The sequence below is a fragment of the Haemaphysalis longicornis genome, unplaced genomic scaffold (assembly GCF_048455015.1).
Source record: "Haemaphysalis longicornis isolate Haplotype H1 unplaced genomic scaffold, Haemaphysalis longicornis Haplotype H1 scaffold_7, whole genome shotgun sequence".
Lineage (NCBI taxonomy): Eukaryota > Metazoa > Arthropoda > Arachnida > Ixodida > Ixodidae > Haemaphysalis > Haemaphysalis longicornis.
In genome coordinates, this window is record NW_027526422.1 from 153,096,900 (window position 1) to 153,122,500 (window position 25,601).

Consider the following 25,601-nt stretch of genomic DNA (forward strand, 5'->3'; position numbering starts at 1 on the left):
ACTCGCATACAATTTCAACATTGGTGCCCATACCTTTCGTCATGTTGTAGCGGCGAAGAGAGCGTTGATGTTGTGATTGATACTAAAAGGAAAGTGCTTGGGGAGTTACAGAGTTCATAAACCATGAAATAGAAAAGCCCCGAATGGCGTTGACCGCGCATTATCAACAGCGTGTGGTCGAACAGTTTCGCTGCGAACCGCGGTAACCGTAATTTATTTTTTCGGTTCATTTCGGTTTCGGTTTCAAATTGCTAAAAAAAATGCATGTTCGAGTACGGGTTCAGTGCCGGGAAAATACCGGTTCGGTTTCAGTTTCCGGTTTGGTTCGGTTCTGGTTCTACACCCTGTAATGAATGATTTGATTTGATGCATGGCGAAACATCAGACCTTGCATGCTGCTCCCGTTTGTCACACAAACTAACTACCGACAATCTGTTATATTTTTCTCCTTTTCCTTCTTTCTGAAACCAGCAGAAGCGCAAGTGCAATGAATGGACTGTTTGCGCTATTTTCTCATCCGCTTTTCTCACGTCTTTCTGGTCCCCTGGTGTCAAGGTCCACGGTTTTGTGTTTTGGCTAAGGATTGCGCAGTACTCATACCCAGCACCGTCTTAAACGCTTATTACGACCATAGGATTCATTGGATGGCACTACCGACAAGGTATTTAAGAAAAATAAAACGTTCATTGCGTGAGTAAACATGCAATACAGTTATCACGCCACCTATGCCAGACACACACACACATGAAAATAGCAGATTATTTGGTCGCTTAACTACTAATGATGTTTGCACAATATAGCGTCCCTGCCTTCCCAGCGTAGTAACGCTCCTCCCCCTCCAGTTCCCACCTGTACTTCATCCCATTCACCCCTCACTGTATCCTACAACACTCTGACAGCACTGCGGAGAACGGGCGACATTACATCATAATATCTGGGCCTGCAAATCGGATCCATTCCCTCTCATCACCTCCGTCGACCAGTGGGAAGCAGTGCTTGGTTGCTCAAACTTGGATATCCAGAAGTCACTCACGGGTCGGGCAGCCACAGTCGCCGAAGCTCTACGGCCTTCGGCCACCAGGCTGCGCTAACCCTTGGTTAAATAAAGTGTTCTCTCTCTCTCTCTCTCTCTCTCTCTCTCTCTCTCTCTCTCTCTCTCTCTCTCTCTCTCTCTCCTGCTTCGCTCACCTTCACCTCACCTGATGCCGTCCCAATTCACATCCACCTGATCCTTCCACTCTTCTCTTTCCCAGATCGTTTCCCCATTCACAGCACTACGTGGCATTGTTAACAGCCTCCTCCTTTTACTCTCCGTTACTTCGTTTCATCCCCTCCTCTTTCCTATTTGCATTCCCCTCTCAAGTACTCTTCAACCAACCACTGAGTCCACTCTTCTTTCCCACTTGCCCTCTGTCCCCCTTTTTCCTCCCCATCTCAGTCCCTCTCTCCGAGATTGGCGACATCACGCACGCAGAAATTTCTGAACATCTAATGCAGGCCCAAATACGATTCGTCATCACAAATTGGTCCATGAAAACAACATTCTCCTCATATCCCCACTCAGCTGCATACCGCAGCGAGCGTTATTATGTAGAAACGGAGGCGGTGCGGTAGCCAGCAGCGGTATCTCACTGTGTCCGATCTTGTTGATGTACTTCCAGACGAACTCGTCGGCCGAGCGGAAGCGGTGCAGGTCTCGCTGCATGAGCGCCAGCAGCTCGAGCTTGCGCTGCCAGTCGCCCGTCGGGTTGGGCACCGTCAGGTAGTCGCTCAGGTGGCCGCACAGGTACGCCAGCCACCGGGCGTTGGTCTCCGGGTGGAACACGTCCCAGCGGTCCCTGCACGTGCGTGCGTGCGTGGTCGTCGTCGTCACAGAGCGCTGTGGCCACGATCGAGTGACGCCACCACTTTCTGGGATACGTATACCCGCTGGTTTTAAGGCCCGTTCACACTTGCGGCAAAAGCGACGCGATTTGTGTCGCAGCGACAAAAAATGGTCGATACCAATGGGTAAATTTTTTTGCCCTATTTCGCGGCAAAAGCAGCCGCCCTTTTCAAGCTCTTACGCAAGATTACGTCACTTTTACGCATGCTGAATTTGCCAATGTGTGACGTGTTCGTTCCCGCCAACTGTTTAAATTACGTCACGCCTTCTCAGCCAATCACAGAGAGGGCGTGTATTACAAGCAGTATTGTTGGTAAATAGCAAAGACAGGCTTACGGTGTCATGTTCGGTGCATCTAGTCTAGTTTTTTATTGCTGGCCAAGAATTGCGTGCTTTCAGTAAAGAGAAATAAGGCAAACTTTAGAACTTGTGCCCGTAAACGTCATGAAACGTCAAAATGACGACAGCACACACAACCGCTTTGTCAACCTGAACACGTGACCAAAACTGAAAGCTAATCAGAAAAAAACTTCTGGTAAATTCCCAGTTTCCCTGGGAATTTGTGCCGTCGAGAACCCGGCCCAAACGACAAAAGCGATCACCAGGTGACTAAAGCGACAAAGCTTGGTGTGGGCGAGGTGGTACATTACGCTAAAAGAAATTACTCGGCGCTAAAACAGGGACAAGGAAAAACGTAACACACAACACAGTGCCAAAATTCCAACTAGACTTTATTGAAAAAAAAACACGCTGCCTATATACACAAAAACTAAAACACTAAAAGCATTGTCACGTCGAATTGTATTACGTTTCTAAAAAGGCTACTACTTTATCTGACAGCGATGTAAACGGAGTACTAACACACTTATACCCCGCCTGTCTGATAAAATTAGCTTCAAGAATCGGGCGCTCAAGAATTCCTCTTACTTTGTGCTATTTAGCAGGGGGCTACACTTTCGTCTTTTGCAGTGCTCAGAAGGGTGTCCAGCAGCATTATTTGCAACTGATTATTTGACTAAAGCGACAGAAATCGCGTTGCTTCTATCGCTCCTGTCAGAAGTGTGAACGGGCCTTCAAGGTGTGCATCTCCCATGGGAAAGGAAGTGGCAGCGTTGGGCACAATTTCAGTGTACTGTTTGCAAGTGAAAGCATGCTGTAAATATAGTAGACGCCAGCTGATCCCATACATTAGCTGCTTTAGTGGAGCACTAGCACAGCGGAGAACCGGTACCAGCATACCGCAGCAGCCGACCGGCCCCACTGCACGTGCGCTCAGGCAAGAAAACTGGTTTTACTAATGCGCAGTTGCGCTGACCGAGCACCAAGCGCTGTACCGGCACCTGTCCTCCGCGCTGCTACAACTCTCCAGTGATCCCAATTATTCCACGAAAACACCGTTTATAGCAGCGACCAGGAACGGCGAGCATCCCCAATGTTTATACACATCCGACCAGGAGCGGGGAAGCTTGGCTTCGTATTGGTGAATATACGTATTATCATACATACATTTTGTAGCTGAGGAATCTAAACACCTTGACTAAGCCCCTTGCAAGCCGGTTCCCTTACGATTACAAGACGTAAAAAACCCGTCGCGGTGGCTCAGTGGCTAAGGCGTTGCGCTGCTGAGCACAAGGACGCGGGTTCGATTCCCGCCCGCGGTGGCCGCTTTTCTGATGGAGGCGAAAAGCAAAAACGCCCGTGTGTACGAGATCTCGGCGCACGTTAAAGATCCCCAGGTGGTCAAAATTAATCCGGAGCACTCCACTACGGCGTGCCTCATCGCCGGCGTTGCGTCGGCGCGTTAAACCCTACACTCAATCAGTCAGTCAACAAGACGTAAAACTGTTGCTTGGCAGGTCAGCTAGCGAAATGGAGCGGGCACCCAACTATTACCGCAAAAGGCATACAAAAGGCATCCACCAAAGCAGTGCCTGAGAAACACACAACGTCGCTCATCGGCACTGCAAAAAAAGAAAAAAAAAAAGAAAGAAAGAAAATAAACATCGAACATGGTCCTAGCCCAATCATGTGTGAAGATATGTTGGAGCAGATGTTTCCGTTATCATCGTCGTATAAAAAAGGGTAATACATCCAAACATTTGCCGTTATGTAAACAACTGTTCTGCGTTCACGTCTCTCACTTGATGATTCTCTCCATAGTGAGGTAGATGGCCGTCTTCTCTTTGTACACGCAGTTGTAGTTCCTCATGCGCATGATGACTTGGTTGTCTTGAAAGGGAAGAATTTGAACACACTGGATGAATAAATGTGCCTGCAAACTCAGCTGTAGACGTTAGAATTCATGCATGGCCGATATAGCCCCTCTAATTGTTCACGAGAAAGTCGAGGAAGTTCAATATGACTAAGCGCCCCGATGTTTATTAAAGGCCAACTGCACTCAAAAGTTCAACGTCGTGAAAACGTTATTTCCGTATAGTCTGTCTAAAAAGACTGCAACATACAAAATATGACAGCTGAAATACGCGTACCCGCGGCGCACACGGCCATCAAAAATCGGAGATTTTGGAAGCGAAACTGAGGAGAGCGCGGCCATAACGACCAGGCTGAAGCGTCGTTCCAGCCGGCCCAGCCGGCAGCGAGCGGCCGGGGCAAACCTGCGCACAACTCTTCGCCCTGGCCGCAGTCCTAGGCAGGCCGTAAGAAAAAGCGCACGCCCGGCCGGAGTGTCACTTCCGCTCCATGGCTAGCTGTTAGCGCGATGCTATTTTAATCGCTTATAACTAATTAACACTGCATTTAACGAGGCTACCAGATATGTCCCAGTTGGTTTGGTAGTACTTTATGTTCAAAGTAAATTTGTCCGAGGTGAAATTTGAGTGCAGCTGTCTTTTGTGTGTGCCATGCCATATCCCACAGTAGTGGTGGAGTGTTATTATCAGTGTAACGATGCTATCTAGATTCGTAATAATGTCAACAAATTGGCTGCCAGTAATGTTGGTTACAGATGGCGTTTGAAATGCCAGGGCATATATAAGTGCAACAACTACTAATTTAAGGCGAAAAAAAAAAGCGCGCAGTGGTTTTTAGAAATACAAAATTGTCATCATAATCTACTTTCTTGAGCCCCCTTCCCCATTTGCAAACACTTAGGAAGCCTCTGAGGGAAGGAAAAAAAAGATCGGCTGCGTATATCTGCTGACTTCGCTGCAAACATCGCCGAAAGACTATAGCCTTCTGCCGCTCCTGCCACGTAGATGCATATCTTCTCTCCCCTGCCCAGCTGTATTTGCGAATATTTTGTCAGTTCAGTTTTCCCGCGCTCCACTGGTCGCGCCATCTACTGAAACCTTTTGTTCCTATTAAAATTGCAACACTTCCGCGAGGTACAGGCTCGCACGAGCTCTTTTTATTTTGGGGTCAAATATTGCTTTCAACGCCTATTTGATATTTCCTATCGCAAATATCAAGCCCACATTTATTTCGAGTTAAAAGAACTCTGCGAGTGCTAGTTGTGCATTGATGTTTTCCCTCAAATATGTCTAATTTTTTCGTTTTTGGTCAACAATGTTCACAAGTATGAGTGTCGTTCCAGATTTAGTGGTTCGGGAAGGTTTTGCCGAAATAAATTACTCGTTCAACAATTGTTTTAAAACTTTTGCCGGATGGCTGAACCGACGGACAGGTAGACAGGCCAATATATAATGCGTTCAATGCAACGCTCACTTCCAAGGTGTACACGAAAACGGCTAAGGCGACAACCGCGGACCGACAGTGTCGTCAGGTAGAAGCAACATGGAAGCGTCGGGATGACGCAATATCCAGTCAATACGTCCCACACTTGGAAATTATCGCTTGCAAAACAGCACTCAACAACGCGAAGCTCTTCAGGCCATGGCTGTGCGAGCCCCGCGTTATAACTGCGCTCGTTGTTTCGCACTACGTCGCACCGAATGACTTGTGTGTGCTCGTTGCAATGACGATATTTAATTGCAGTTACGTGTGCTGGGGGACCTCATTAGCCTTCACAATCGCATCTCTCCCAGGAACGCCTGCGGATGAGGGAGCCAGTAGTCGAGAGCACGAGATTTCCCCATATTTTAAGGCAAAATTCGTAGAACGGTTCCACCATCACGGAAGATTTGACCTTCATTTGACCGCAGCTGCACCGCACCCTTGCCAACACACCACGTGACTCGCTGGGCCGAGCTCCGCCAACAACCGCTTTCGCTGGCGGCTTGGCGCATGCTCTCTCCTTAGCTGAGTCTCCTCCTGACCACGTGTGGTGGCTGGAGTCTTTGAGCCATCGTTGGGAAGCGGCTTCTGACCACCCCTCCGATACCGCCCGGCGAGTTGCTTATAGCAGAGGGTCCGGAATTACAAGGGCGCTAAGCTAGCGTCGGAGCCCGAGGAAGAGCGCATACGTGACGCCTCCACCCAACTCCACCGGGCGCCTCGGAGTCACGGTGGGGATGTCTCCGACGGACGGTCATTGCTCGAACGTTGGTTGGGATGCGCGTCGGCTCTACCGGGATTCGGTGCACGCCGTCAGCTGCTGGTACCAATAGCCGAACATCACAGTATAATAATTACAATTAAATCAAAGGTTAATCTAACCAAGGTAAACTAAGAATTAACAGGGCTAAGCCAAGCTTTGTTTAGCATATCCACGCTTAGCTGAGATAAGCCGCAGCCATTTTTTTCGCTATTTCGGGAGAAAACGCTCGGTGTACCCAGCGATATGTGTGTGGCTGAGTGTGGGTGGGAAGAGAGTTGATTTGTGGTAGACCCGGGCGTATAAAAACAATATAGTCTTCCTTTCACTACTCAAACGCGAAATTTTTGGAATGTCTGTCTGTCGCTCCCTCTATTCGGCCGTTCGATCAAAAGGTAAAGGCCAACTGCAACGGAAATTTACCTGACCGAAATTCTGTTTCAACCTCTACGTCTCTTGTGACCTAGTTTTAAACACCATACGCGCAGTATTGTTATTGAAACAGTTTGAAAACACGCGACGTCAGCCGACGCAGCACCTATAGTTCATCTCATAAGCTACATGCAGCACTGTGGAGGCTACATTGTTATCAATAGTGCGCCCACTGAGGGCGCCTAATCCGCCGTGAAGGGGGTCCTGAAAGGACACTCCCTTCTCCCCTCTCGGCAAGTGGCACCGCACGGCCCCGCGCCTTTTGTCGCTTCCTTCGCGGTGAGTTAGGCGGCCTGAGGGGGACAACAATGTAGCCTCCACAGTGCTGCATGTAGCTTGTGAGATGAACTATAGCAAATTTTGCCACAACTGGTCGCCACTGCGGCGAACTTGCGGGTGTGACGTTCAAGTCAGGCCTCCCGTGCGGCCGTAAGTCGTGCCTCGGGAGCCACGTAATTCGTACCTCTTGAATGAATCATTTTTGAAATGTGAGACGCTGAAGAAGTTCTGGGTTGCCGAGACAAAAAGAGCAAATTCGAACAGTTCCGGAGCCGGTCGACACGAGACGATACGCCGTCGGCGAGCGAGCACGTCAGTTGTACAACGGCTGATTGCGTGGTCGCGACGGCGGCAGCAGGCTCTGGGTCGACTCTACGAGCGCGCGAGACGCGAGTACGGCCTACGGGAGACGATACGCTGCTGGCGCGACTGGTCGGTGCGTCGGCACGCAAACGAGCGGGGCAGCTGTGTGGCGCACTGCAAGCTGGTGGCTGGGCGGCTCTACGAGTGCGCAATACGCGAGGGCGGCCGCACGATACAATATGTTGTCACGGCTGACTGGAGCGCGAACGAGTGCGGCACGGCGCACTGCACGATCACGGCGGGTGGACTCTACGCGAGCGCAATGCGGGAGTATACGGCCGACGCGAGGCGATACGCTGTTGTAACTGTTGTCGCGGACGGAGGGGGCACGAACAAGTACAACTGCTTCGCGGCGCATTGCACGGAATTGAAAGTAGGGAAGGGAGTGGGACGTAGGAAGAGTAATAGTACACCGAATCAGAATTTAAAACAGAAGGGGGGGGGGGGGGGGTAAACAGTTGTGCAAGAGCAGAAAGGGGGGAAGCGATGGGAGGAGAGAGAGAGAGAATAGCCTATAATGATACTGGTGAGGTTAGCCTGGCCAAGGCGCCTTGCTACACCAGATGTATGAAAAAATGAAATCGATGAAGAGATGATGCTAATGACTGTGATGAAGATGATGCGTTCATTAATAGAGCCATGTTTAAATAGCCTGATCAAGTTTTGTGTTCCGCAGGAAAGACAATAGAGCTTTTGTCGCTCGAGATGCTCGTTTAGAGTTCGATCAAGGGCCTAGCACGTCACTTAGAGTTAGTTCTCTAGAGAGCGGAAGTTTAAAATCGGGGGGACGGGAAAAAGCCATTAGGTTAGTCAATTGTAGGGCAAATAAATAGAATTACACAGGCAAGTCGGTTGGTGACAACCAACGGCCCGATAAAAAGGGACGTTGGTTGACATCACCACACTCAGCATCATCATCGTCATCGTTACCATCGCAATCATCATCATCATCATAATCATAATTAAGTTGGGACAACTTCATCAAAAAATAAATAAAACTAGCCGCTGTTGTCAACATTTCACTCACCGAGTTGGAAAAAAAGGGGGAGGGGGACATGTATGGCAAGATGGGTAATAACAGGGTTGACAACATTGAGTCTCGAGCAAGGTGACTGACAACGCCAGCGAAGACACGGCAATGCTTTCGTAGCTGCATGGCTTTTAACATGGGCGGGCATCATTACCTAAAGATTCGGCGCTGGCACCCTGCTAACAGGAACAAAACGGCTCGTGTAAACAAAAATAATAAGAAATCGGCATCCGAACTTTGGCAATATATGCGTGGAAACCGAATTCTTACATGACAGCCGGCATGTTCCGGGGCTTTCCTCCCAGGGTAGCTTCCTTTTTTGTTTCCTTGTCTCACTCATGCTGGCTGGTTCGATCAGCATATCCAATGTGCCCGGTGCCAACGCCCATCTAACGCTCATCACTGCCGTTTGAGCGCCTATTTTGTGTGTAGCTCTCCGCTTCACCACGACGCCTCGCGATTCCTGTGTTTACCTTTCCCCAGACGACTATACGTGTCTCAGCCGATCGCAATGAAGGAATAATATGGTTGCACGGACTTCTCAACCAATTTTCGCCCATGTTTTGAGTTTTTGAAGAGTGCCGGCCGCGCCCACTCGATTCCTGAGTGTAACGTCACTTCCAGCCGACCTTAATGACCGCCCTTGTTTTCCAGTTTCGGTTTGGAAAAGATCAATTTTGATCGCTGTTTCCACTGCAGCGGCGCGAATTTGGGAACGCAAATTTTGCACGTAGCACATTTTAAAGTGATACTACCGGAAAACAGACCGTTTAAGACATCGAAAATTTCGTCGCAGTTGGCCTTTAAAAGAAGTCTTGTACTTCAGGACGTTTATACCGGCAAATCATTTCTATACTACTAAATCTGGTGGCCCTGTTGCTACTTGTGAACGCTGTTAAGCGAAAATAGAACATTAGGCATATTTGAGACAAGGCATCAATACATAAGTTGTATTTGCATTGGTCCTTTGACTAAAAATACACCTCTGATTGATTTTTGCGATAGAAAATAAGCAGATATGCTTTATAAAACAAGGCGTTTGACCTCAAAACACAAAAAGCGCTCGCGACGCCCCCTCGTGGCAGCGTTCCAAGTTCAAAACTGAGAAGAGGTTCCAATAGATAGCGCGCTAGCAATGGAACGCGGGAAAATTGAATTGACTTGAGCTAACGTCCACCGTGTTTATTGTGGGAGGAGCGAGCCGGGCCGGGGAGAGCAGGAGAGGTGAGCAGGAAAGAGAAGAGAAGCGTATACTTTGCAGGGGCGGCAAAAGATTTGCAGCGAAGTGAGCAGATACGTGGTCCTTTTTTTGTTTCGGTTCCTGTTGGTGCCGGGCTGGGTGTGGGGGTTCTGAAATCGTGTATTACGAGTGACATGACCATACACGTTATCCGAAGGAAATTGAAGTAAGTACGTATGTGTACCCGTGACTATTCCGAAAGGTAACGAGTAATTTCCTGAGATAAAAGTATGGCGTAACCGATAACGCGTTACAGCCAACACCGGTTGCTGAAGATACCTCCCCTGCTGTGCTGTGCGTAACAGGACAAAGATTTGTTGGCGGTTTCCGTCGAGAATAGTATTAGGCCTAACGTTGTTCTCCTCTCTGCACGTACGGACTGTCATGCGGCTGAAGTTGTCGTCGAAGAGGGTGACCTTGAGGCCTGAGCCCTTGACGCAGCAGGTGCGGCCGTCGAGGAGGAAGTGCTGGTTCTTGCTGGTCGAAGGCAGCACGATGATGTTCTCCTCGTTCAGGTTGCGGTGCTCGAACTCGAGCTCCCTCTCGGCCACCGCCAGCGTGCACGCCACCTGGCCGATGATGCTCACGGCCTGCGAGGGCTTGATCTGCGATGCAAATTGCGCCTTGCTAGTGGGGCACGCAATGGGATTCAGGCCGTGGAAGTGCAAACTATAACGCGTGATTATTTCCTAATAATAAAAGACAAAATACCGCAGTTTATTGGAACTCCATTTTCACAAGCAACAACTATGAGCTTAACAATTATTCTGTGCATACGGTTTCCAGAAAGCTAGCTAAACGCTCAGGTCATGCGTTACACACTTTCGCACCGGGGGGAATAGACAATCAAGGAACAAAATATGGATTGTTGCACTGCAGAGTAAGAATACAGTCAGCCTTAAAATTAACTACCCCTCTGTCGAAACGACAACGATGGAGGAAACGCGAAGGTTTCCAAAATCAAGTCCAACGCCAAACAAACCAACCGAGAAACTATTGGTCGAGGGCATGATGTCAGACTGTGCGCGCTTTATGTGCACACCTGTTTCTTGGCGGGACGGTTTACTGCACTGCTATTGTGCTCTCTTAACTGATATGAGCATTGTAATGACTGTCCATAGCGTTCAACCATCGTCGTGGTTAGACGGAGGGGTGCATTTTCTATGAATTTTCCATACATCCATTTGCACATCCATTATTGAGACCCAACTGCTTCGACCGTGCCGAAATGGCGCAGTCAGATAGACGTTTGGCTTCATAACGCGAGAGACCCGGGTTCTATCCCGTCTACTGGAAGGGTTTTAATTTTTCTTCACTTCACCCCCGCTCATCATCATCCCCGCGAGGGAAAGTTGACTTGCCTGCAGTGAGCTTTGGGTGGACTACAGGCTACACCAGTGAGAGGATGAAATCTTCGCTCGAATGTACTGCTAACACAAATGATTGGTGAGTGGAATAGGCGTGATTTGTGAAAGCTTGGCCTTCGCACGGACGTCTTTGTGTGGTCACAAGTCTCTTAGGAGCACTACCGGTTCGATCCCAGCAGCAGTGACCGCTTTTCGGGTGTAGGTGCAAAGAAAAACGCCCGTGTGTAAAGTTTTCGGTGCACGTTGATCACCGGTGGTCGTGTAGCGGAAGCCGCTCAACCCCCCCTCCGCCCAGCCCCCCTTTGCAAGCGGCTCCCGCGAGACGGGGCTTTTCCTTTCTCTCCGGTCTGCCGCCGGCTTGACGACAGCGCGCCTTTGTGGAACTAATCCCCTACCGTGACGAATGCCCGAGTGCCCAGACGGGTTCCGGTCAACACGCTAACTACGTACCGGACGGAAAAGACGGACTGCTAAAGCCCGTTTTCTTTTGAGTCCGACAGAGCACAACATGGTCCGGCTGGGCCTGTCGTGCTCTGTCGGGGGGGCCCTGTCGGGCCAAGTTGGACGCCGAGGTAGAATTCGCTCGGCGAGCGAATTGTCCGGCTGGAGCCGTCCGGCTGGGTCGTCCGGCTGGAGTTGGCTCCGCCCATCGGCCTTCGGCGACATGGCGGCGGCGAGCTGCGGGGACGGTGTACGTCGCACAACTTGATTGTGATATCAAAAACAACAACGACTTGCAGAAGTCACGACAGACCACCCCGGTCCTGAGTCGGTACTGCGATACGCGTTTATCGTTCGTCTTTTCAAATGTTCGTGCTTTGTGTGGAGCCGAGGCAGGAAATGCCCCAGTACCAGCGTCTGCAGAGTGTTGCGCCGTGTTTTCGTTCTCTATCAAGTGTGTAGAGATACGCTCGTCGCGCTCATCGCTAGCGCGAGACGATTGATAAGTCCAAATTCATCGTGGCCCCGCTCTCGCGCGCTCCGAGCTGTCAAGGTCTGTCTCCGCGCTTGGATCATCGATAACGTTCAAAATATGGTCACTGTGAGTGAAAGCAACGCGCAGTGGCGGTCAGCGCTTGTGTACAGTGCAAGTTTTTCATATCAAGTGTGTACGCCGTGCTGTTATCTGTTTGATGTGTCGAAGTTTGGCTCTCGCGATCAGCCGTGTGTGGTGCGTCGCAGTTCTCCCGGAGTTGAATGTGTGTCTGTGAAGCTGCGGCGCCGCTAGCTCCGATACTGCAAGAAACACATCGCATCCGAGGGGTGCACCTTTTACATTACTTTCCCGTTGTATATCTGCGCAGTTGGTAGCGATGTGTGGCGGTGTTTGTGCGTTTTGAAATGTGAGGGTGTTCCCAGTGCTTTAGTGCCGCTGGTGGACTGCAGCGTTCCCAAACCAGCGTCGTGAGTGCTCCGCTAGTTCGCCTATTCTAGTGGCTGCGTGATGTGGTGGCAAGTGTGCTTTGTGAAGCAACTGCAGTGTGTGTCCGGGCTGTGCTTTTTTTTTCGCGTTTAGCACTGCCTGGTTACGTGATGTGTGCTTCATTGGAGATGCTGTTTCCATTTGGCACTAGTTTTCGTGGTCATTTCACTTGCAGCTGTTGCTTGTTTACGTATGCCGCATATATGCGCTAGGTAAAGCTTCCATGCACCACTATCCGAAAAAGTACCTTTACTAATGAAGCACGTGTTATTTTAATGTAATCATGCAGTCATGACATATTCCTGTTAGTAGTGTTTACACACCGGGTTCACAAAATGGTTTCTATCATAAACCTTTTCAAATGCCCATTTACGCTTTTGTTATAGTTGTTTGCTTTAAGCCACACCAAAGTTGGCTATGTTGTGGTCTTCCCTGAACTCTTAAAATGCCAGCACTGTCAATCATCAGTGAACATTCTTAAAGCGGAGTTGGGGGTAATTCGTGTTTTGTGGGCGGCACACGTGACTTCTTCTGAGAATCCCTTTTTGCTCCCAACATATCCAGTATCGTTCAGCTTGATTAAGCTCGTTGGATATGAGGGGTCCCCATTTGCTGCTTTGTTGTTTGGTTCTAGCGATGAACTGAAAAACCCGAGCTGTGTCTCTGATTAGCTTTAAGATTTTGCCGTAGTGTTCCAGATCGATCACGCCCGACTCAGTAGGTGGCGATGTTGCCCCTGGCAATGATCTTGTTTTCTTCCTTTCCCCTAGTTTGATTTCTGCGTATATCGCTTTCGGAACCACTCATTCCCAATATGCATGCGGGACAAATCCGCAGTGCTTTGCTCCGCTACAGTGCGTTTTTGGCCAGCTGCATGGCTGGGATGTCGCGAGCTAGATTTTCTCTTCCCGGATAATGTCTACATACGCACTTGTTCGCGAGGCGTTGAATTTTAGTGACTCAGTTGCGTGTGAACTGCTTCCAGCGGCCAACATCTTCATGAATCCAATAGAGTGCTGTTGTTGAATCTGTCCATAGGTAGATGTTTGATGGCTGTTGCTTGAGGGCTTCCAAAATATAGCCACACAATCGACCAGCGAGCAGGCATGCCGTCAGTTCCAGTCTCGCCAGTGTAATTTCCTTGCCTGGTGCAACTCTTTGTTTGCTTACCAGAGTTGTCGATCTTGTACCGTTTTTCACCCTCCAGGGTGAGGTAGGCAACTGCCTCATATGGCATTGGACGGGTATCAGCAGAAATGTGAAAGCAGTCCGTCCTCTCTCCATTTGTTTGCGACCTGTAGTACCGGGGTACTTGAACCTCAGAGAGATAGGGAGTCCGTCTAGCTACCTTCTAGGCCGCCGTGCTGTTGGTAGGTAGCGTGTTGAAGTCGATGTTTTTACGCCACACTTCGTGGAACAGGACCTTGGCATGGACAATGAAAAAAGAAAGCCCCCCTCCCCCTCCCTTCCCAGTGGTCCATGTTGAACCTCAGCGCAAATGACAAGACGCAGTACGATAGCAACAGGACACACGAAGCGCTGCTTTGTCATGTCGTTTACGCTAGGGTTCAACATGCTTACCAACACTTCCAAGTTTTCACGTTGCGCCCTAGTGGGTCACATATCCACGCCGTTGTTTGTAGCATGGGCCAATTTGTGAATGGTTCTATGCCATGAATACAATCCATACATAGAGAGAATGTTAAGTGGTCGGCACACGGGTCGGCACACGTACGTCGCAAAACCTTCAGCACACCCGACAAATAACTGAGATGCATGGTAGCCCGGGAGTCACGTTGAAATCACTGGAATAGCATTTTACTGATTCAAACATTTCAGTGGCATTTTTGTACAGCTTCAAGGCAGCTTTCTCGCTTCCAGCTCCTGTGAGCACGTCATCCGTGTATGTCTCACAGTTTGAGGGTACTGCTCTTTGTTTAAGTGGTGTTGAAGCATTTCGGGAAGTAGAAATGGGTTAGCCATCACTCTGAAAGGGATGCGGGTCATACAGCAAGTCAAAACTGGTGAAAGTGGTACACCCGATTTTGGTATTGCTTGAAACCACAGGAAACGCAATGCATCTTTGTCCACCGGTTTTATGCCAACCTTTAAAAATGTTTGTTTGATATCCGACCCTTGCGCCACTTGGTGTCTTCGGGAGTTCAGCGATAGGGTGTATGCACTGGGCTTTTGGCCGTGCAGCAATGCTACCTACACGACGGCCCCGACACCATATCCACAGTTGCATTCTGCCGTGCAGGCAGCATGTTTCCCGATGCAGAACGTGGTTTGCGGCGTGGTGTTGGTAAGAACGTTCGCGTGGGCAGTGTTTTTTTCTGCGTGATTCGTGGGTTTGCGAACGCCTTGTCACAAGGAGTAGCCAGCATTGTTTTTGTTTCGAAATTTCGGACTGTGCTGTGCACACTTCTGCAACCGCAGATCCGAAAGCAGGCCGCACAACAAAAGCAAGCGTTTCGCTTTTTTTTTTCTGTTTTGAAGCGGTAGCTAGAGCAGTACTTGAAGATGATCTGACTTCAGGCAACGAATTCGCAAAGAAGCTATCGATGATGGGTTTAATCAGTACCGAATCAGGCGTGCCCATTTTATTTCAGGTGGAGACGACGGCCGTCAAAGCTTTCACCTCATACCTTGCACATGCTTGTAACACGATGTGTTAAGGTAGCCGGCATACTTTATCAATGAGGCTAACCCGACTGTGCATCCAGCCGCAGCCTTTTCTACTTCCAGTGTTTTTAGGTGAATACGTGTACATGAAATGCAACCTTTTTTCAGGTAATTGTGGGCATCCAACTCTTTTGTCGTCTTCGAGTGCTCTTTAATGACCAAGCGCGTTCTGTGCTTATGCACTAAAGCTTGACGTTGGCTATACAATTTGAATACTTCAAGAACAGCGCAGAGATGAAGACTTATGGATTGGCAAACTAGAGCAATATGGTTTATCGCTTGTCTCTGCGCTGTTTTTGCAGTATTCAAAGCGTGTTCCATAATCTTGTTTTGCTTATAATTTCCACCTCGTCTACATAAAAAAAAAGCACTTGAAAACTATCGGTCGAATCTTTGTCGACGTGGCTGCACCTAATTTTATATACATATGTCGCGATTGCTTCCACCCAGAACCTCTGCGTAATTGCTCACCATCATTGGGAGCTTAGGTAGACGTCAATCATATGTTCAACACACCAGAACACTGTTGCCAGAGCACCTCACCGTCTCTCGCACTCCCCAAGAAGCGCGCAGCATGCCTGGGTGGCTCGGTAAAGCCAGTGCCTCGTCCCGCACGCCACCACCATATCAAATATTGTTGCAGCTTTGGGTGGAAAAATTTTCCTAATTCGAGACACGGTCCTTTGAAGCAACCCAAAAATAAGAAAATCAATGCATGGGGATCACACGGAGATAGTGCAAAGCGGACTACGTTATCAGCGCCTGTCCAACGGTTAGACAGGTGCGGACAGCGGTGCAGAGAGCACTGCGCAATGTTTCAAGCATGTGACAAAGTGTGAGGTGAAAGCTTCAAGGCCCGTCGTTTCCACTTGGAACGAAACAGGTGCAACAGATTCAGTACTGATTAGTCCCATTATCGATAACTTCATTGTAAATTCGTCGCATGAAGGCGGACTGTCGTCAAGCGTTGCTCTATCCTTGGCTTCGAAGCAGCAAAAAAAAAAAAAAAAAAAGAAAGAAAGAGCGACACGCTTGCTTTTGCCATGCGGCCTGCTTTGGATCTTCGGTTGTAGCAAGCGTGCACAGCACAGTCTGGAATTTCGACGCAATAACAATGCTGACTACTACTTGTAACAAGGCATTCGCAAATCCACAAATCGCTCGAAAAAAAAAAAACGCTGTCCACATGAACGTTCTTTCCAACACCACACTGCGAACCACATTTCACATCAGGAACGCCGCGGCCCATGCGGCAAAATGCAACCGTGCAGATGGCATCGGTGCAGCTAAGCAAATAGCACCACCACGCATTCGAAAGCCCATTGCATACACCGATAGACTGACTAAATCAGAGGTCAGGTTCAGTCCACTTTCAAAGTTGTTGAAATATTTCGGTGAGTTACTGTGCGATGAAACGTCAAAAACCACCTGAAGCTTGGGAGAGTGACGTGCAACAGCCTAGTGCAGCATGTAGTAAACGGCATCAGCTTCACTCGTACTGTCCGTAAGTTTTGCTATCTCTAGCTGGTCGTAGTTTCTGATCACACCGTCGGTAGTCCTGACACAATTCTGGGGAGTTTAGAAAGTGCCTTATCAAGTGGTATAGTGACATTGGCTTCCAAGGAAGCGCCTTCTTCTAATGTCCATCCATTTATTTGATGGTCCCACCAAACACAGAAAAATACAATAGAGGCGTGGAAATTTCTGAGATTTTAAACACTTTGCGAATGCTGTTTGCTATTCGATTTGCAGTGCACTTTTATCATTCAAAGTGCTGAATGTTTTCGAGTATTGAAAATTTGGGAATAATTGAGCAGTAAAAGTTGGCTTTGCCGCATGACATTCAAATTTTCTAGCTTCACTGCATGGCATGCCCTCTTTCGTTGACTTTTTGCATGACGCTGAAGTTGTGCAAAAAAGCTTAACACGCGGTCATACCATCACACTTAAAAATAAATGAACAACTGTATACCAACTGGTAGAGGTTTCAGAAGTGTCAAAGGCGGTGGCGGTCAAGACCATTGCTAATGACATCGAAGTTTTCCTGGCTTTAACAGACCATTTGCTCACTTCTCATTTTTCTTCCACTCAGTTTTTGTGTACCAACTTTCAGCCTTTTGTCCACCTGCTTGAGGGTCTAGCTTCATTCAACAGCAGAAGATCAAAAAATAAACAAAAAAATCACTCCACAAAGTGAACACCCTCTTCCAAAACGCTTATGCAGAGGCTGGACGGGCTGCAGAATGCAGAACGCCCTTACTCTATGAAAGAGAACATGTGTCATTTCTTGTGCTACTGCACGCAGCATGCAACCCAACACGAAACAGCGAAAAGAACTCTTGTGCGATTGCTACGAAAAAACTTTTCAGAACTGAATCACTTTTGTGAACTGTAGCAGTCATGCTGACACTGCGCTACGGACAAAGGCTCTAGATTGGTCGACGTTCTATAACTTTGAGATCCTGAGATCTGTTATCCTATTACTGCCATTTTTTCAAATGTTCCTGATTTATTTCATTCTCCCTCGTATTCATTGTTTCTACGTACTCTTTCCACATTTTTTTTTCATTTACTGTGTTCACCCTATCTGACGCAGCAAGCAACGCCATTTGTCGAGCTAATGTCTTCAGTATTCATTTCCCAAATCATTTATCTAACATCACTATCATCATCTGGAAGGCTCCCGCGCAATTACAGCTTTCAGCCCCATTTCATGCAGCAATGGCCTCGGTCTGCCTTGCGTGGTTCTTTCACTACACCATCCCTGTTGCACTAAGCTCATGTGCTTGCGCTTTGTGCATAAAGTAACCGACAGGTGTCCTGAGCTCAAGAATGCCTAGATTGGGCTGTGTGTCGACCTGCCATTCCAGGTGCAGAGGCACAAATGAACGGGTGTAGCACTTTTGTCTTCTGCCTGGCGACAAGCGTAGGGAGAAGTGGAAAAGGGCACTAGAATGGTCGGAAGCTGACTGTTTTAGCTGATTGTAAGAGCATTTGATTTTATGAGGAGTACTTTGATGGTATTGGCATTACAGTAACTTGCAGCTTTATTGGCAGCGGGCATGTGTTTTTGCAAAAAGATAAAGCAAGGCGCTGCAAATGAACTGTGTTTTCTATCTCTCAACTGGTTACATTGATTTGATTGATTATGGGGTTTAATGCACCAAAGCTACACTTGGACTATGAGGCGCGCCGTATTAAAGTACTCTGGATTTATTTTGACCTCCTAAATATCTTTAAAATATGCCAAAATCTCGACATGAGCATTTTTGCTTTTTGCCTTTATGGTCGGGTCCCAGTCAGGCTGCACGTGCAATCAAAGCTCCTTTGGAGTTTCTTCGGAGCACAGAACTGGACAAAGTTTTGTCATTGAAAATTTTGGCCGCATCAAAAGACATCTTTTCGTCTTCACATTTTATTTTGTTTGTTTGTTTGTTTTTCTTCTCTCATTTAGCGTAGCAAGTCAGCCTGACGGCTCGGCTAACATCGCTGGTCTCCATTAAAGTTATTCTCTCTCTCTCTCTCTCTCTAAGCCATTGTATTGGTGTTGAGTGCATAGAATTTTTACTGATTGCAAGAACATAGTGTATGTGATGATGCTCAAGTATCAATTTATATTTAAGGAACCCAGGAGAAGAAAAATATGAATGGTGCAAAATGAAAGGGTTCAACATGCATGGGACTACTTGATCATTACGAGTTGTGTGCCTATCGATGAAATGTCAATAAACCGTGCTGCAGTTTAGCGTCATCTAGTGCTGATTTTTTTTTCAAGTCTGCATAAACTTAACTTATTGTTGTATGTAGTGTTGTTCACTTAACCTTGTGTGTTTCAATTCTGTAATACTTAGTACATTTGGTAGCATTAAACAAAGGAACTCATTTTGTTGTCCCTTTACTTGCCTAACTTTGGCCGAAAGAGGCTTCATTTCAAAACAGAAGACCGCGTTATAAGTGGAAATTACGGACATGAACTAGATCTTGGTAACTCATTGAGGCATCACTGCTCTTAACAAAACGTAGCCAGTTTTGTTTATAACTAAGGCTTATTAATTCATGTATCTATAAATCTCTGGGGCCTATCTGTTTTTGTACATAGCTGTCTTGTTTTGAAATAAAATTATATCGGCGAGTTTTATTTTGTGTGGGGTATACACGTCGTGTTCTGCCGTGAGTCTTCTACAATTAGTGTGAAGCGAATTTTTCTTCAGCACGTCCAGCTGCCCTTGTCACTAATTTTTAAAATTTTTATTGAAGTGCGTACTGCGAACCAGAGGCCCAAGAAGGAAGGGCATAAGGTGTGAACAAGATCATAGATACCAGCAGTTCAGGATACAACATGTGGCAGCAATGAGAAAGAACAAAAGGTTAAAATAAACTAAACATTTGCTTCTATGTATTCAAATTAATTAAGACATATGTTCAGGCGTATTTTTCCAGTCGATAATACATGTGGGGAAAAAAAAATTCAACCGGTGTGTAGAACGGGTGAAAGAATGAAAATGGTAATGATGAATATTATTTTGAAGTATGTCGTGGTCTTGTATATATGCCAAGTTTGTAGCATAACAACAGCAAAAAATTTAAGGCATTAAGATTTCTTTTTTTCCTAGTGTTTCAATCGCACCAGTTTGCATGAGCTCATTAACAGAATCCGTGTGCCCATAGTTAGAATTCTGAACAGTGAACAAATGCAAGATGCAAAAACTTTCTCCTTGACTAATATTCGAATCCCATAAGCTTATATGACCTCACAAAGAGAATTTGTGCAATTATATTTAGAATAAATAAAGTCAACAGCCTTTCTTAGAGCCTTTTCAACCAATTCGATATTATTTCCTCTATAGGGGTCTGAGACGGTGCAGGCATACTGAAGTTTCTATCAAATTAAAGTAGGGTACAAAAGTAATCTAACTTTTGCTGGAGTATCGGTGAGTTTATGCTTTATAAAACCGACTTCATGACAAGATGAGGAAACATTGGTTTTTAAATGTGACTTCAGCTCAAGTTGCTAGTTTATACAATAGCCATACGAGTACATTTCTGAGCTTCGGGCAAGTTTTCCTGAAAAAGGGTAAAAAAGTGTGAGTGTACTCTTTTTGTTGATGATATGAAGGGAGACTGCAGTCATCCGGTTTTAACCCCGTAGCCCACACATGACTCCAGGAGAGGATATTATAAGAAATAGTGAAATTGCCAGCATATAGCGAAATCTGTCTAGGCTCATTTACAATGGAAATAATTCATTACAGAAAATTTAAAGGAAAGACCAAGGGCGCTACCATGGGGACCATTAGAAGTAGGAGGAGAGTGTCAGCTATTCACTCCAATCCGATGAACAAGCAGTAACCCAGGCTGCAAGAAAGGAGCGGGGAGGGTGGGAGGCAGTATGTGAATTGATTTTTCGAAATTAATTTGGCCAGACGGCTGGTACCCCGCAGGTGGTGGGACTGGCCTGCTCCTGTGAGGGAGAAAAAAAAAACTTCCATTCTGCTGTATGAATCGCTCATGCGTTCTGGTATATGGCCACCTTATGCAGACGTGTACGGACGCCTGCTTTTACAAACCCCGGACCAGGTTCTAAGCCTGTGCTAATTTGCAAACAAAATCTGTAGTGTCGGAATCAGCATAATTAACTGTAAACAAATGTACTTGAAACATGCAGCAAAGCGTTAAATGTGCCTAGCTGTGTTTTCTGTGGAAGTTATTTACTAAGTAAAACTGTTGACCTGTATGGGAGCCTTCGTACACTCGTCCAGAAAAGATAATCTCGTTGTAGAACACAAAGGTCAAAGCCGGCATCGCCATTAAAAAAAAAAAAAAAGAAAACACTGCGGCGACGGTCGGTGGAACTATTCCGGTTTTTGCCAGTTCCTAAATACGATCGCTGACTGTCGTAGTTCCACAGGCGCGTAATCGCAAAATGAGTACGTAAATATGTGTTTAAGAGATGCGGACATGATGTTAAGGTAAGAACTATGCTGCCGATATTCCCATACCAAAATTTTGTACCCTGCGTCGCAGAATTTAAAATACCAGTGCTCATTGCAATTGACGAAAGAACCGCTAACATTTGCCGCAACGACGCAAATAGACAGCCCGTGCGCACCGTATCAGAATGCGATGCGCTGAACGGTCGAGAGCTCGTTTCTGCGTAATCATAGAGCGCTGCTACGTACGTGGACGCATGTTACATTGCTGGGAGAGCGATTACGCTTCAAAGAACAGTCTTGCCGCATGAGATTCAAAAAAACGGGAAGATTTTGCGCCGTCGCCGCTCCGTAATCCAAGCCAGAGTGACCCTGCCCGAGCCAAGCTGCAGCATCGCCGGGCATGCACTGGTTTATGGGAAGCCCTCCAATGCGCTTGCGTCTACATAGACGTTACGGCTGCTGGCTGATAAGTCTAGCGAGATCAACATTCGCGCCATGCTGAGGGAAATAAACTCAAATTTTCTCAAATTACCACAATAGCTGTTTGAGCGTAAACAAAAAGTACTATAAGGTCGGACGAACCAATCACAATATTCGATTGAAGTGACGTGTTTGGCCCGACACTGCTGTCGGGGTCCTGCTCCCGAACGCAAAAGAAAACGGCCACCCGACACAAACTCGCGTGTCGGACCGACAAGTCGGACCCGACATGTTGGATCCGACTTGTCGGACTCAAAAGAAACCAGGCTTAAGAGACTCTATTAGTCCAGGCGCCGCTGCCGTCTGCTCGCTTTGGAAGCCTTTTTCCTTTCTCTTTTGAAGGACGCGGGGGTTCCCCTTCTTTCCCTCGTCGGGGGACGCTCTCAGCGTACGCATCTTTGAAAATAAACAGTCTTGTCTTGAAACTGCAAACCAGCTGCACGTCTGATTTCTCCCCTCCTTCATCAGCCAACATTCCGGGCTGCTATGGTCGCAACTAAAACGGAGCCATCTACACGGCGCGCCTCATCCCCCAGGTGTAGCTTCGGCACGTTTAACCGCGAAATTTGATTGGTTTTTGAGAATTCTAAAAATCGCTTTTATCTGATTAGAGCCCCCCATTGTTTTATTGTTTTGCAATCATCACAGCTAAAGCACGTTCCGCAAAAAAAAATCTACATTTCCTGTGACGTAGATACTTACACGGCAATGCAGAATGCTGGTGCCAGCGTAGTCACTTTCCATCACAATGTAACGCTGGTCCTTCGGGCGCATATCTGCACCGGAAACAGACGAAGTCACCCGTCAGATCTCAAGAAATATGAAAGTTTAGTAGTAGCCTCCAGTATTTTGGAGCACCGTTTTCAGAAAGAATCGTGTAAATTTTTCTCTTGTGTTGCTCATATTGTTATTTTTACACTTTGTGAGATCACTGCCGAAAGCAAGTGACGCTATCATTTTTGTTCGCGTTCGTGCCACCTCTTTGTTCAGTGCTAAATATTTTCTGGAACGAACTGCACTCTAAATGCCCACACGCAGGTGGGGATGAGGTAAAACATATACGGGAACGAATTCAATGGCAGAAAATTTATGGACGCAATTTTCTATGCCTACGTAATTACTTCAATGACAATGATAAGTTTAAAGACAGTGTTGGCTGTTCAACTAACAATAAATTTCACCCGCACTATTGTTTATACATTGTTTGCCGTTAAAGCGCTTTTTAGCTTCAAATAACTGCTACAAAGCCATTGTAAACCAATGTGGAATAATGAATATACTCAGTGAGACCCCAAGGTCTACGTGAAAAACTCCTACGCTGGAGCGGAGCATATCCGAAAGAGAATTTCTTGTATCTTTCGAAGGTGCCAATTTCGGCTATATCAGCACCCACATACAGAAAGCTAATAAGGGATGTAGGACGTGGGATAAGTGCGAGCAATCATTTCTGTCGGGAATATAAACCGGTGTGACCATGATTCCAGAGAGTTTCATCAGTGCTGCAACTCTTCCAATTTTAAACAATATCATTGCTCCCGAAGAAATGCCGCCATGGGAAACGTTTAGACTTCCGTATAACACTGTTGGGCAAGTTGGCGCATATTTGGTGAAATTTAGAGCGCGAGCGGGGTAACGACAAACAGGCAGACAGCGGGTCAAGCGCTCACTCGCAACTGGGTTTATTAGAGCCATCGTATTTATATATATATATATATATATATATATATATATATATATATATATATATATATATATATATATATATATATATATATATATATATATATATATATATATATATTGTAAAAATACTTGGAAGAAGGTAGCGACCAACCACAATTGTTGCCAACGTTTCAGCAAGAGACTCGTGCTGAAACATTGGCAACAATTGTGGTTAGTCGCTACCTTGTTCGAAGTTTTATTGCTCCCTATATATATATATATATATATATATATATATATATATATATATATATATATATATATATATATAAACCTTTTCGGATACAGTAACTATCCCATGTCTCATCTTCCTCTGATAGTCATCCTCCCCATCATGTTCCATGTCATCGGCGCGCGGTCTTTCTCTTCTTCACCTTCGGGTGAGCGTGTGTTCCGCGATGGCTCCTACGCCTAATAAACGCCTTGCAGCACCTGTCCTTCAAGGTTCCTACAATGTAAATACATGTCTTTTCACCGGGTGCATGCGAAAAAGTATACCACACACACACAAAAAAAACACTGGCAAGATAGCTGCAATCAAAGTGCTGTTTCCAAAAAAACCATATTCGCTGTCACGCAGAAGCACCGATGTGTCATTGACGCACTGGTCCCCTTTTTTCTTTTTAAATATCTTCTAAGAGCTTCCCCATGATTGTGTTATCAGTCCTACTCAGACTTCTGCAACTAAGACATATTTTTGGAGGACGCGCGTACCGTGCAGCGGCATCCATATCAGAAAGTGGAGCAGGAGAGATAGACTGAAAGGCGAACTGATCACGGGGGTACAAGAATATGAACATCGTACAATTGTAGATTTCTTTTTAAAAGGAGAAGTTTATTAGTCCAGGTACAACGCCTCGTTTCTCGAAGCTCAGCTAAGCTCACCTCTAAGCTCAGCTAAGGCTAAGACAGAGCCCTCGCTCGTTCGTTCCAAGGGGAATGGGTTTGCAGAGGCCGATACGGGAAAATAGCAATGGGGCGTGCCATCAGAAAACGATACAAGGAGGCGCTAGCTGCCTGTACATCGACGGCTCCACTGCGCCCCGACTATGCCAAGTAGCGCGTGTGTGTTGTCTGCCGGTGCAATAGGTGACCGGCAAAAAGCGCGAAGGCTCGTGGGTACGTTCCCTGCTCCCGCCACTTCGGTTCGATAGCTCCCCTGGCCTTTCATGCACCGGCGGCTTTCACGGGCGTGCATGAGTGCTGTTTATCCGCTTCCACAGAAAGAAAAAAAAAACGTTCATGCATCGCGCACTCAATGAATAACAACTATTGATCCTATTGGGGGCTTCTCTGAAAGGTAAGGACTCTGTGACAAACAACACGCACACACGCGCGTGAAAACCGCCGACGTACGGGAGGCCAGGAGAGCTCTCGAACCGAAGTGGTGGGAGCAGAAATCGTACCCATGGTTTTTCGTGCTTTTTACCTGTCACCTACTGTGTGCGCCACGTAGTGTGTGCGCGTTCGCTGCATGGTGTAGGCGCGAAAACCGAACTACCGCTTGAGAAAGTTGGTTTAGCCGCGTTATAATCGCGCTAGAATGTACGCCTATGATTCCATGTATGAATCGTATCCGAAACGCAAGGCTATTTCTTAGATACGACACCGGGAACACCCCAAAAGAAGTAACATTTTCTCATACTTTTTGTCGAAATTTGGTGGTACGTCAACGTTGCGTGCTAAAAGCTTGGCTGGTCATCCACATTCGCAAAGCGGAATGGACCAAATTCTTTTTATTTCATGCAAGGAGTTGAAAGTCAATCTCGATCAGCTATTTTTGTGATATACCATCTGCACCAGTTTATACAAATATTTCTGAGTGGAAGCATAGCCGGAAAAAGAACGTCGAAAAGAAATATAAGCCCCGTCCGGAAATGGTAGGAAGCGACGGATAGTAGTTGATCTTTCTCTTCAACGGCGGCCACAGGTTTCTCTAACAAAGAGCCACGAAACGATTATGGATTATTCTAGCAAGTTCGCAACACATAAAAAAAATTCCCTCCTGTCCACGCCGTGGAGGTGGTTGGACTGCTAAGCTGAAAACGATACCCAAACAATTATTACCCATGAGGCGTCACTTGAATTCACACACGTGGCTGTACAGAGACTGAAATCAGAGGCTGCGTTCAAATTCGCGGACAGCTTGGTAGACAGCCTACGAAGCAGTCTAACTAGACGTCTACAGGAATAAAATTGGAACGGCGCCGCGGTCCCAAACGCAACACCAGCGCAGACGACAGCCTCGTAGCAGACATGTTGAGAAATGCAAGCCGCAGATTTCGAAACTAATATTACCGTTGTTATTA

General features: G+C 46.9%; 1 protein-coding gene across 1 annotated transcript in view; it reads right to left on the reverse strand.

Annotated features, from left to right (window-relative positions):
• LOC144146609 (serine/threonine-protein kinase haspin-like) overlaps positions 1 to 25,601 on the reverse strand; it is a 32,611-nt gene that overhangs the window by 2,501 nt on the left and 4,509 nt on the right. Inside the window, exons 6-9 of the mRNA XM_077678544.1 lie at positions 22,273 to 22,346; positions 10,059 to 10,287; positions 4,027 to 4,114; positions 1,633 to 1,838 (exon numbers count right to left, since the gene is read on the reverse strand). Of these exons, the coding sequence (XP_077534670.1) occupies positions 1,633 to 1,838; positions 4,027 to 4,114; positions 10,059 to 10,287; positions 22,273 to 22,346 (597 nt within the window). The remainder of the gene's footprint in view (positions 1 to 1,632; positions 1,839 to 4,026; positions 4,115 to 10,058; positions 10,288 to 22,272; positions 22,347 to 25,601) is intronic.